The sequence below is a fragment of the Aethalodelphis obliquidens genome, unplaced genomic scaffold, assembly GCF_003676395.1.
Source record: "Aethalodelphis obliquidens isolate GAN/ISIS:26980383/991018 unplaced genomic scaffold, ASM367639v1 scaffold14, whole genome shotgun sequence".
In the NCBI taxonomy this organism is placed as follows: domain Eukaryota; kingdom Metazoa; phylum Chordata; class Mammalia; order Artiodactyla; family Delphinidae; genus Aethalodelphis; species Aethalodelphis obliquidens.
Genome location: NW_020837958.1, coordinates 13,943,700 through 13,957,215, shown reverse-complemented (window position 1 = coordinate 13,957,215; position 13,516 = coordinate 13,943,700). Strand labels below are relative to the sequence as shown.

The window sequence follows — 13,516 nt, the reverse complement described above, 5'->3', positions numbered from 1 at the left end:
ATTTGAGAGTGTGACCACTGGTCATACTTAAATGCAGAATCAGTGTATGCATTTATTCCAAATTCCATCAATCCTTCAGTTGTAAACAATATTAACATTAGAACATGACAAAACTTCATTTTGCACAGATGAACTCAACCCAGAATTTCTTTTTCTTTTTTTTTAAGAGCTGAGAGCATATTTACAGAGTTCAAAGCCGCACCCAGCAGGACCTAAGCTTTCCCTCAACAAAACTGGCAGTCCACCAACCGCTGCGTCCCAGGGCAACCTGAAGGATGCTGATGAACCGAGGAGAGAGTCACGTCCTGGTACTCGGGGCCCCGGCCCTAGGTTCCTTAATCCCGAGGTTAGGGGGTCTGAGCCGCGGGTCTCCCCACCTTTACCAACCCCTCCCCAACCTCTCCCCAACCTCTCCCCTCCGAGTTCCAGCCCCGCCCCTATTTGGTTTCCAATCCCATCCCGCCTGGCGCTCGAGCGGCCAATCAGGAGGCGGTCCTTCCAGGGGGGGCGGGACAAGGGGGGGGCCGGAGCTGAGGGGCGGAGTCTGAAGTAGCCAATTTTAGCCGCGGGGCTGGAGACGCGAGAGTAGAGGTGCCCTGCAGCGTTTTGCAGCGCCAGACATAATGGCGGACAGCCGGGATCCAGCTAGCGACCAGATGAAGCTCTGGAAGGAGCAGCGAGCCGTGCAGGTACACCCTGCGCTCTCTGAGACGGCCCTACGGTCCGCGCAGAAAGCTAGGTGTCGGCGAGTAACCGCCCCTGCTTCTCCAGCGCGGCGGTTCGGCTGTACCAAGATAACGGGCGGGGTGTGTGTGTGTGTGTGTGTGTGTGTGTGTGTGTGTGTGTGTGTGTGGGTGTGCGTGTGTGTCCAGGATTTGTCGTGGGCCGCAGGTCGCGGGTGGTTGGCTTATAATTTTGCGCTTTTGCCAGCTGGGACAGAGGTCGCAGCTTGAGGCAGGAGTTAAGGCTCATGTGGAAGGAGGCAGAGAGCTGCAGCTGCAGGAAAGGAAGTGAGGGGGGAAGTCGGAACTGGCTCTAGCTTTGCCCTTGCTCAGTGACTACCAGCTTTCATATTTGTGGGGTACCGGGGGACAGGAACCGTGTTTTATCATGTCGACGTCCGCAGCACCGTACACACAGCATAAAACAACTAAATAAAAAGATTTTTACACCCATGATTTCTTTTGCACTTAAAAACATCAAGTCTAGCATTTTAGAGCTAGAAGTGACCTTAGTGATTAATTAATGCACTTATTTACACATATGCTTTGAGTGCCAGCATGTGCTAGGAACAGTGCTGGGTGAGTGGTACAAATTCCAATGAGGCCAGAATTGCACCACACAGAAGCTCCAAGTCCAGTCTGGGAGACAAGACAGATAAACAAATGATTACCATCCAATGTGGTGAGGGCGCTAATATAGGTTAATTGCAGAGTGTACAGGGAGTGACCAACTGGGCTGGCAGGCTTCTCAAAGCAGGTGACATCTGAACAAGTGCTTTAAAGATGAGTAGGATTTCAGCCCAGTGGTGGTGGGCTAGGCATTCCTGGCCTGTACCCTGGGGTGCAGAGCCTTGAAGGGCATCTCTGAGAAGGTTGGATGGGATGAGAGCATTTATTATTTTTTTTAATAGATCTTTATTGGAGTATAATTACTTCACAATACTGTGTTAGTTTCTGCACTTCTGTTTTGAGTCTTCTTTTGTCAAATTGGCCCAGAGAGTCTGAGGGACTTACTTGCCCAGTTCCCATGGTGGCTGGTTAATGGCAGAGAGAGGACCAGAGTCATGTCTAGCGCTCTTTCTTAAAACCAGGTTAGTGTTAATGAACTAGTATTAATGCTGAGTTCCCATGGATTGCCTTATAGTTCCCTGTTTGTGAGAAGGCTGCCATTCTCTTCTAAGAGCCTGGAAAATTTATCATTTTGCTCCTTATATGCTACTAGGGTATTTAGTTTTTCATGAGTTCTTAGTCAAAGTGACCCAGAGAGACTTAGCATCTTATCAATCAAGGACAGGTGGCTAGTTAGTGGCAGGGTCAAGGTTAGAACTCAGCTTCTTGGAGCCAGGACTCTCTCCATACCCAGTGGTTGCTGCATCCTTGTTCACATGGAGGTTTTCATGAATACTTGGTGAACTGAAAAAAATATGGACAATGTAGTGAGTTTTTCATAAAACAAAATTTATTCTCTTTAAAGGACTCCCCTGAGACTAGCTTGCCTCTTCACTGTTTGGGAGAATCATTAACTGTTTTTAAGTTATTATGACCTCGCTGGTTATTTACCCTACCTGGTCACCCATGTGAGAAACAGCTGGCTCGCAAAGCGCATCTATAATTTGGGTACTTCTAGTTGAAATACTGCTGTCTCCTCTGCCCATGCATCTCAGTGCACTGTTTACATTGTCCTGATTGGCAGTCACATTGATGTCTTGTTTCTTACTTGAGCTGCTCTGAGTGAAAACTGCTTATTTCTTTGAGGTGACTCCCCCCACCGAATGGAATTTTGCATATGTCACGTGGCCTTTGTAATTTTTCAGTGCTTTCTTTTGAAAATTTTCAAACATTCAGAAAAGTGGGAAGAACTATGTAGTGTATGCCCATATATCCACCACATTTTTTTTTGCTGTATATTTTTTTATTACATGTTATTCCATCTGTCTGTCCCTTCATACATCTTTTAACCTGTTTTTTGGAGGTGCATTTCAGAGTAAGTTGTAGACATCAGCAGACTTGACCCCTAAACAGTAAGCATGCAAATTAACAGAATTCAATGCTTATTTATGCTTTTAAGGCAAAATTTATATACAAGGAAATATACAAATATTAAGTGCACCATTGTTATATACAAGGAAATATACAAATATTAAGTGCACCATTCTCTGCTTTTTGATAAATATGAACACCTGTGCATCCGGTTCCTTTATTAGGGTACAGAAGATTCTCATTACCCTGGAATGTTCCCTCATGCTGTTTCCAGTCTTTTCCTGCAACCCCTGCAGTCTTGCCTCAGGCAACCATGTTGATTTTCTTTTTTAACCATCGATTTATGTACTTTTTGTGTAATGCTGCTTTCATTCAGCAAATATGTTTTAAGATTTTAAAAAATGTTTTAGAATTCCATTCACGTCATTGCATGTATCCATGGTTCTTTTATTGCCGAGTAGTATTCCATTGTATGATTAGACCACCACATGTTTATCCGGTTGCTGGGCACCTGGGCTATTCCCAGCGTGTGGCTGTTATGAATAAAGGTTCTATAAAGAATCTTATATAAATCTTTTTGTACACATATGCTTTTATTTCTTTTAAAACATACCTATGAGTAGAATTGCTGGGTAAGTGAATAAGGTAATTGAATGTCTTGTGAGAAACTCGTAAGCCTTTTTCCAATGCAGTTGTACCATTTTACAGTTCCATCAGCTGAGTTTGAGAGTTCCAGTTGCTCCACATCCTGCCATCTTTTGGTATTGTCATTCTTTTAATTTAAGCCATTCTGGTGGGTAGGAAGTGGTATTTGCATTGCTCTGATGACCAGTGATGCTGAGCATCTTTTCATATGCTTATTTGACCATTGGTATATATTTCTTTGATGTATCTGTTCGAATCTTTTGTCCTTTAAAACATTGGATTGTTTGTCTTATTATCCTTAATTCATAGCCCATATTTTAAGTACAGTCATGTATGGGCCAGGTGCTGTATATATATATATATATATATGAATCACTTTGCTGTATACCTGAAACTAACACAATATTATAAATCAACTATATTTCAATAAAAATTTTTTAAAAAAGCACAGTCAATGGAGTCCATCCAGACCTACTTTAAAAAAAAGTGATTACTGATAACATTGGATTAATATCTACCGATAGAAAAAAAAAGAACAAAATAAACTACCCACTAGGGACTTCCCTGGTGGCGCAGTGTTAAGAATCTGCCTGCCAGTGCAGGGAATACAGGTTCAAGCCCTGGTCTGGGAAGATCCCACATGTCACGGAACAACTAAACCCGTGTGCCACTGCTACTGAGCCTGCACTCCAGAGCCCGCAAACCACAACTACTGAAGCCCGCACGCCTAGAGCCTGTGCTCCACAACAAGAGAAGCCACCACAACGAGAAGCCCGTGCACTGCAATGAAGAGTAGCCCCCGCTTGCCACAACTAGAGAAAGCCCGTGCGCAGCAAGGAAGACCCAACGAACCATAAATAAATGAATAAATAAATTAATTAATTAAACAAGAAAAAACACTACCCACTAGTTTTCTTCCCTGGAATCCTTGGAATAATTTTTTATTTTCTTCAGGCATTTGCTCCTGTTTCCCCCATGCAGTTCAAGGACAGGCAGTTCTTTGCTTGCCTGTGAGATCTTTTTTATTTTATTTAATTTTATTAATTTTTTTATAGAGCAGGTTCTTATTAGTTATCTATTTTATACATATTAGTGTATATATGTCAATCCCAATCTCCCAATTCATCCCACCACACCCCCTCCACTTTCCCCCCTTGGTGTTCATACGTTTGTTCTCTACATCTGTGTCTCTGTTTCTACCTTGCAAACTGGTTCATCTGTACCATTATTCTAGATTCCATATATATATGTTAATGTACGATATTTGTTTTTCTCTTTCTGACTTACTTCACTCTGTATGATGGTCTCTAGGTCCATCCACGTCTCTACAAGTGACCCAGTTTCATTCCTTTCTATGGCTGAGGAATATTCCATTGTATATATGTACCACATCTTATTTATCCATTTGTCTGTCAATGGGCATTTAGGTTGCTTCCATGACCTGGCTATTGTAAATAGTGCTGCAATGAACATTGGGGTGTATGTGTCTTTTTGAATTATGGTTTTCTCTGGATAGATGCCCAGTAGTGGGATTGCTGGGTCATATGGTAATTCTATTTTTAGTTTTTTAAGGAACCTCCATACTGTTCTCCATAGTGGCTGTATCAATTTACATTCCCACCAACAGTGCAAGGGGGTTCCCTTTTCTCCACACCCTCTCCAGCATATGTTGTTTCTAGATTTTCTGATGATGCCCATTCTAACTGGTGTGAGGTGATACCTCATTGCATCAATGCATTTTGATTTGCATTCCTCTAATAATTAGTGATGTTGAGCATCTTTTCATGTGCCTCTTGGCCATCTGTATGTCTTCTTTGGAGAAATGTCTATTTAGATCTTCTGCCCATTTTTTGATTGGGTTGTTTTTTTAATATTGAGCTTCATGAGCTGTTTATATATTTTGGAGATTAATCCTTTGCCCGTTCATTCTTTTGCAAATATTTTCTCCCATTCTGTGGGTTGTCTTTTCATCTTGTTTATGGTTTCCTTTGTTGTGCAAAAGCTTTTAAGTTTCATTAGGTCCTATTTGTTTATTTTTGTTTTTATTTCCATTACTCTAGGAGGCAAGTCAAAAAAGATCTTGCTGTGATTTATGTCAAAGAGTGTTCTTTCTGTGTTTTCCTCTAAGAGTTTTATAGTGTCCGGTCTTACATTTAGGACTTTAATCCATTTTGAGTTTATTTTTGTGTATGGTGTTAGGGAGTGTTCTAATTTCATTCTTTTACATGCAGCTGTCCGGTTTTCTCAGTGCCACTTACGCCTGTGAGATCCTATTGTTCCTTGAGCAGTGAGTGTATTGTTGTCAGCCTAAGGCCGTATCCCATACCAGTTAGCACACTGCTGAGATGGCCTGTTGTCACTTCAGTGATACTTTAGTATACTTTGTTTAGTACCAACAGGACCCATTTGGTTCTTGATGAAAAACACAGTTTGGTCTTTTCTTACATTTATTGGATTTCACTTTTTCCATTATGTATTACTTAGTATTTTACTGAATGGCAGTTCTCCAGGCAGATGGTATAGAATAACTTAGGCAATTAGTAAAGTAGAATGAAAACTCCTTCTCGCCTCTTGAGCTTAGAATGACCAACTGTTCTTGACTTATACTGAGACCCTTAGTGGCTTAACCATGATGAAGTCAACTTACAAAATGAAGTATATCCCAGTGATGAAGTGTCCACTTAGAGCCCAGAAAGCGTAGTTTTCAGCCTTTCAGGCAGTCAGAAAAATTTCCTAGTGTTGTCAGTTCACTGATTGTGTGCTAGAAAACCCCCTCAGTGTGATGTGGTATTGAGGTGAGTCACTCTCTGATGCTGAAAATGAAAAGCACATCAGACTTAATCCAGAGTTGAGGAGTAAGTGGCCGACATGGAAGTTAGGGTTTTCCACTTTTTCTAGTGACAGTAAGCCCTGTCTGGGCAGGAGCCAGCGTTCATCACCTGGTCTGTTGTATATTTTGAGTGCAGTGCTGAGTCTGCCTGCTCAGGGCTACCACTCATGTATGATGCGGTCCCCTATTCCTCTCCCTTGCTTCAACTTCTCCCTCATTTCTCTTCTTAGACATTTCTCTTTGATTCTTCATGGAAAAACAAACAAACAAACCCAAAACTTTATATTGTGGAAAATTTCAAACCAGAACTGAATAGGGAGGATAGTTTAGCGAACCTCCAAGTGCCTTGTTTCTCAGCTTCAATAATGAATTTCTATCCCACCAACTCCCCCCCACCCCATTTTTGAAGCAAATAGCAGGCACTGTATCATTTTATCTGTGAATATTTTAGGATATATCTCCAAAAGATAAGACTTTTTTTTTTTAATAATACCGTGGTCACATCTACAAAATGAACAGTAATACCTCACATCCTCACATTTCCAAGTAGCATGATCAGTTTCCCAGATTGTCTCTGTGCAGAAAAGAGTTTCCAAGCAGGCCTGAGACTGCTGCCCTTAGAAAGGCCTCTTGGCAAGGTTAGCTGGCATCTGGACCTTGGCTTTCTGGAGGGTTCCCACCACCCTAACTGGTAAGAGTGGCTCACAGTGCCTAAGCCATTTGTGCAAACAGTGTGATTTATGCTGAACACCTGCTTTCCTTCCGGGAGTCAGAGGGTGTCTCTATGATCAGCCCCCAGTACAAACCCTGGGTGCCAAGTCTCTAAGGAGCTTCCCTGTGAGACAGCGTTTCACGGGAGTTGCCACAGCTTGCTGGGGAAATTAGGCATGTCTTGCATGACTCTGGGAGAGGATTCTTGGAAGCTTGTGCTGGTTTCCTCTGGACTTCATTGTGCCTTTCCTCCTTGCTTATTTTGCTTTGTACTTAAATGCTGTAATAAATAACGGCCTGAGTATGCCTAGATGCTAAGTTCTGTGAGTTCTAGGGAATCACTGAACCCGGGGTGGTCTTGGGGACCCCTGACACTGTCCGTCTCTCTTTTTTTAACACTTTGTTCAAAGTCAGATGCAAATAAAGTTCACACACTACATTGGTTGATATGTCTCTTAAGTCCGTCTTTCTCCTCCCTAGGGTGGTTGTAAACGAAGTTTATGTGGCTTAAACTTTTAGGGGGTCAGGTGAGGGGTCAGGCTTTATAGTCAGACAGGGTTCAGATTGAGGCTTGACCACCGGCCAGGTTACTTCACCTCCCTCCTCTTTGGTTTCCCATATTGAAAATGGAATAATAATTCTCCTTACTTTGCAGTATTGCTGTGAGAATTCATTTATCTAAAACGTGTGTGTAGATGAATACATGTCAATTACCCAGCCTGAAGAATATGTGCAGGAGACGTTAGCTATGTTGTTTTGAGAGGTGCTATAGCGTGTGGGTAAGATTTGGGTCCTCGAGCCAGTCTGCTTGGGTTCAAATTCTGCTTCTGTCCCATTCTAGGTGGGTGGCCTTGAGCAAGTTGTATAACTTCTTGGTGCCTCAGTTTCCTCTTCTGTGTAATGGAGATTATTATAGTCCTTACCTCGGAGAGATGGATTAAATGTGATCACCGAGTAAAGAGTTTAGAACAACGCCCGCAGAGCAAGCTGCTGTTTGTTGTTTTGAGGCTTGAGCGCGTCTAGTAGGTTAGGCCTCTCACGTACACGTTGCACACCTAAGCTGACAGAGAAGCAGGGAGTCGGTGGCATGAGAGGAATCCAGAATCACCTTTATTATCGGTAGAGGCTTGACTGGAGAACGTGGCTTAGGAGTTTTGGCCAAGAGGGCCTGCTGAGACGGCTCTCCTGAGCTGAATTTATTTACCCCTTGTGTTTAGGCAGCTCTGAAGATGACCAGAGGAGTGGCTGCTGCCTGCAGCCATTGGTTTCCAAAGGGGAGAGAGTGGAGCCCTGTGTAGGCCTGGGTCCCTTTCCCAAACTGCCCCATCAGGGGAAGTCTCCCCTCTTCTTTGGATCAGGACAGAGGCCTGGAGCACCAAGAAATCTGAGGACCAGGACTGTCTTTGGTTTTCTGTACACGGGTGTGTCATAGACAGTGATTTGCTCTAAATACTAGGTATATTCTGTATTGATCTCTGGGAAAATGAAGCTGTCGTTATGACTCTGTTGGGATTGAAAGTTGGGGATGGTTTGCATGACCACTGTTTTTCAATTTAAAAAAGGAAAACTAAGATGGGTAGCAAGTTCTTGGAAATTGTGTCAGCAGTGGGCACTAATCAGTGGAAGCTAGGTTGATAAAATATTTCGTCAGAGAAAGCCAACCTGACTCCTCCCAGGAAAATTTCTTCATCCGTGTCTTAGTTTGAGCCAAAAAATACAAACAACAAAGCCAAAGTGGAATTTTACTTTAACTTTGCGCAGGCTCAGCGGCCATGGCGCACGGGCCTAGCCACACGGCGGCACGTAGGATCCTCCTGGACCAGGGCACGAACCCGTGTCCCCTAAATCGGCAGGCGGACTCTCAACCACTGCGCCACCAGGGAAGCCCTTACTTTAACTTTGAGTCCTTCTTTCTAATCACGGTGCCAGTTTTTAGCCAGGCCAAAGTACTTCTTTGCCAATTTCTGCAGCAGTTTTTATAAGAAGTTTGTCTGAAGGTGATTGATCAGAATATGAAGTTATAAGTTCAAATATTTCTCTTTTATTTTTTGGAGGGGAGGTGCAGGGAGAGGCATAGACTATTGTTGTATCCTCCTCCTTTTTAGAAATAATCCTTCTTGGCCATTTCATATTGGTCCATAGTTTAATTCATTCCCATGTTGGATCCACAGCATTGGTTGTGCACTTGTTGGTAACCGAGCACTGTGGCAGGTGTCAGGGCTATAGATGCAAAAGGAGTGTGCTGTCTAGAGAGGAAAAACTGTGAAGCACACAGACAATTATAATATTTATTCTGTGGGGCACAAGAGGTTGCCCTTGGCCCAGCTCATGGGGTGGCATGGGCGGGGCAGGAAGAGCGGTCCAGGAGAAGCATGTATGAATGTCATGAGGAATTGGCAGCCAGAAAGATGTAAACACATTAACAGGTACTGATGCTGCTTTTCTAGAGAGGGAGCTCTCTAGAAAAGAGAGGGAGCTCTTTTCTGTTGTCCAGCAACAGAAAAGCTCTTCTGTCTTAAAAAAATTCTAGTTGTAAAGTGACCTTGCACTGAGTTAAAAAACAAACAAACAAAAACCCCCCAATAATCAGCAAGTAGGCAGGTACATCTTTGCCCTTCCATACTTGTTATATGTTGCAGGTAAGCGTGTGCTGCCACGTTGAAATCTGTGTAAAGTTACTTAAATTCTCTGAGCATGTGGCATCACCCATTAAATGGGAGTAATGACATTTATCTCACTGGGTTCTTGGGAGGCTTGAATGAAGGTAGCTAGGATAAGGCCTTGTGTATGGCAGGTGCTTGAGAAATGGTAGTTACAGAGGGAAATGAGGAATATATACAGAACATATGCAGTTCTGTCAACTGCATTGATTCTGTGTTTGTCCTTTCTAATTAGCTTTGGACCAGCAGTAACCACACTCCATCATATTCCTGGAGAAAGCCCAGAGCTTGCGTCATGGGATATTGTTTCTTTTGTTTGATGCTTGTGAAAAACAGGGGCGCAGGCTACAGGACATGGTTGTATTATGGTTTTCCTGGCACTCACTGCCCTCAGGAGCCCTCTGTCCACCCTCCTCCAAGACTGCAGACCCATAGCATTGTGTGTGCAGGACACAGGGATGCTTCTTGCCAGCCTCTGTGGTCTGTGGCGACGGGGAGGACAGGGACCCTGGCTGGTGAATGAGTGAGTGTTGAGATGAGTCGCCTGAGGGGCCCTTGCTCTAAATCCACATGCCCCGCTCCCCTGCCACCTGCCGCCGCCCCCCCTCACCATCCAGCCTGCAGAGGGGTCCACCTTGGGACTGTTGAACTTCTGATGGGACCCAGGTATGCTGTGGCTGCTTTTTGTGTCCTTGACCTGCAGACAAGCTCTGAGTTATTTTTCCCTCCAGCCCTTTCTCTCCCAGCCTCTGGCTGAAATCTGCCTCGCTGTTGCTCTTATCGTCGCTGCCAGATGGTTGCTCCCTTTGCTGTTTGTAGACTTTTCATTTTTTCTCTTCTTCCCTCCCTTATCCACCCCCACCCCCCACCCCGTCACCTCTGCCCTTCTCAGCTTGTGCAGGGAGTGGCTTCATCGGACTGTACTCGTATAAGCAGGTATCATCTTCCCAGTTTTGCCATTCCAGGACATTTTTGTCATTGCTTGCAGCCCTGGAGGGCTGCTTTTCACTGCTTTCTGCTTCAAGTTCAGAATTATTCTAAATGCTTGAGACTCCTGGAAGTTTGGCTCAAACGAAAATAAAAACAAATTGTGTCTACACTGGGGCTGATCACAATGCTCGCTGCATGGAGCTAGCTTTTTTTCAGAAAAGAGTTTTAAAAATTTGCTTTCGAGGGCTTCCCTGGTGGCGCAGTGGTTGAGAGTCTGCCTGCCGATGCAGGGGACACGGGTTCGTGCCCCGGTCCAGGAGGATCCCACATGCCGTGGAGCGGCTGGGCCCGTGAGCCGTGGCCGCTGAGCCTGCGCGTCCAGAGCCTGTGCTCCGCAACGGGAGAGGCCACAGCAGTGAGAGGCCCGCGTACCGCAAAAAAAATAAATAAAAAAATAAATAAATTAAAAAAAATTTGCTTTCGAGGTCCGTTTCCCAGCTCCACCCTCACTTTCAGTAAAGCGTCATTGCGTTAACTCTCTCCATCTCAGCGAACATACTGAGTCCTTCTTCTCATCTAGTAAATACTCTTATCTGTGCTCGAAGTCAGTTTTTCTTATCTGATGTTGCCCTAAGCACCCCCTGAAGTCGGGGATCTTTTCCTCCTTAGTCTTTGCCCACTGGCCTCCCTTCTGTCTTGCTGACCATGTTGAAGCTTTCCCTGCCACACTTGTTTTAAAAGCAAATTACATATCCCTTAGCATGTGTGAGGAAAGGTGTTAAAAGTGAGAACAATTGATCTATTAGACCAGGGAATAAGAAGAGATGACAAATGCTGCATTTGTAACTTACAAACCCAGGTTTCATTCCTCCAGGGGGTGGGTGTTGTGGAGGAGATTCCTGCGTTGGGGGGAGGGAGGCCCAGTGGTGGCAACGTTCCAGCATTGCCAAGCGAAGATTCCATTCAGTGTCACCAGGCGAAACCATCTCATTCTTTAGTTCTCCACTCGTTCATTCGCTCCTCCGGCTTGCCCTGCATCTGCCTCCTTTGGGCATGGTTTTTATTCTTGACTTTATCACACTGACCTGGTCATGAGGAGGGGTCTTGTGGTGTGGTCTCATTTGTTTCTCAGCAGCAACTCCTTCCTGTATTAGGGATGCAGAAAAGTAAATGACACTCTGACCTGTTTACATTTCCTTTTACTAAGCTTGGTATTCTCCCTCATACTCTTCTCCTTTATGGGACGTTCCTCCCCTCCACCCCCCCTCTGCCATTTTTAGGTTTCCTTTAGTGCCTTGATTATATGATGAAAAGAGCATGTAAAGGGTGGACAGACTTAGTTTACTCAGACTTTTTACAATTTTAATTGTAGACCATCCAAAAGCTTTAGGTTAGTGGTGGTTAATCTTGGCCTCACTTAGGAATCACCTGGAGAGCTCGAAAAAATAGCAGTGATGCCCGGGCCTCACCTAGACTAATTATATCAGTAATTTCTAGGGGGGATGGCCAGGCATCCGAGTGCTTTAAAAAGTTCCAGGTGGGCTTCCCTGGTGGCACAGTGGTTAAGAATCTGCCTGCCAATGCAGAGGACATGGGTTCGAGCCCTTGTCTGGGAAGATCCCACATGCCGCGGAGCAACTAAGACCGTGTGCCACAACTACTGAGCCCACGTGCCACAACTACTGAAGCCTGCGTGCCTAGAGCCCATGCTCCGCAGCAAGAGAAGCCACTGCAGTGAGAAGCCCGCACACCGCAACGAACAGTAGCCCCCGCTCGCCCCAACTAGAGAAAGCCTGCACATAGCAACGAAGACCCAACACAGCCAAAAATAAATAAAATAAAATAAATTAAAAAAAAAACTTACAGTTCCCAGGTGATTCCAGTGACAGCCAAGGTTGAAAAATCAAGATTTTAGGTTTAAACTAAAGGTGAAGTTGTGCAATTTCACTCTTTCTTTTTCTGATTCATTTTCTAGTTTAGATTTTAAACACGTATACAGTGTCACACTTATTAGCGCATGTGTGTCTTCAAAAGAGGGTGGTGTGATTGGGTGGTAACTGCAGACTGGACATGTAAACTTTCATATAGTTTGGAAGGGTTTGTTGCCGGATGGGTAGGGGATAGGGCGAGAGAGTCTAGATGGATACCTACACATCTGTCATGGTTTCTAGAAAAATAAAGCCAGAAATGCTTTGTTTCTGGTATCAGGTCACTTTCTCATGGCCAGTACAGCAGTAACATGTATTTGCCTGGTGTGTGGCCTTATCTTGTGTACATTCAGTTCTCTTAATCCATGTGTTAACCCTGGGAAGTAGTTATTTTTTGTCCATTTTTCAGATGAAAAATAACCTCAGAAATACTAAGTAACTTGCTAGTAGCCACACATCTGGTAATTGGCAGGGCTGGGAGTTGGACCCACCCAGTTGGAGGTGGCTTAGCTCTGCATCTCCCCTGATTTCCTAGTGACCAGGGGAGGTCATGGGAGAGGCAGTTGGCTGTAGTCAAAAGCAGAGTGTGACCACAGCTGGGAGCTGCCCAGGATCATGTGAGGCTTAAAAGTGCTGTCCTCACTCTAGAGAAGGGACAGCTGGGAGGCTTCTGATGTAACGGAAATGGGAGAATTGAGTGGATGAAAACGAATTCTTTATTACCGTAAAACAGCCTATCTCATCTCAGAGACATTTGGCATCTTTAGAAAATTAATACTATAGAGACTTCCCTGGTGGCGCAGTGGTTAAGGATCCGCCTGACAGTGCAGGGGACACGGGTTCGAGCCCTGGTCCGGGAAGATCCCACTTGCTGCGGAGCAACTAAGCCCGTGCACCACAACTACTGAGCCTGCGCTCTAGAGCCCGTGAGCCACAACTACTGAGCCCATGCGCCACAACTAGTGAAGCCTGTGCGCCTAGATCCCGTGCTCCGCAGCAAGAGATGCCACCGCAATGAGAGGTCTGCACACCACAAGGAAGAGTAGCCCCTGCTTGCCGCAACTAGAGAAAGCCTGCGCACAGCAACGAAGACCCAATGCAGCCAAAAAT

The 13,516-nt window shown here is 44.7% G+C and overlaps 1 protein-coding gene across 2 annotated transcripts in view; it reads left to right on the top strand.

Annotated features, from left to right (window-relative positions):
• The first annotated feature begins 512 nt into the window (after positions 1-512).
• The window catches only part of CAT (catalase), a 37,315-nt gene continuing 24,311 nt past the window's right edge, over positions 513-13,516 (top strand). The window contains exon 1 of one of the 2 annotated variants that reach the window (XM_027115046.1): positions 513-689. In XM_027115046.1, the coding sequence (XP_026970847.1) occupies positions 624-689 (66 nt within the window). In that variant the 5' untranslated portion in view covers positions 513-623. The remainder of the gene's footprint in view (positions 690-13,516) is intronic. The other variant, XM_027115047.1, reaches the window with a different exon arrangement.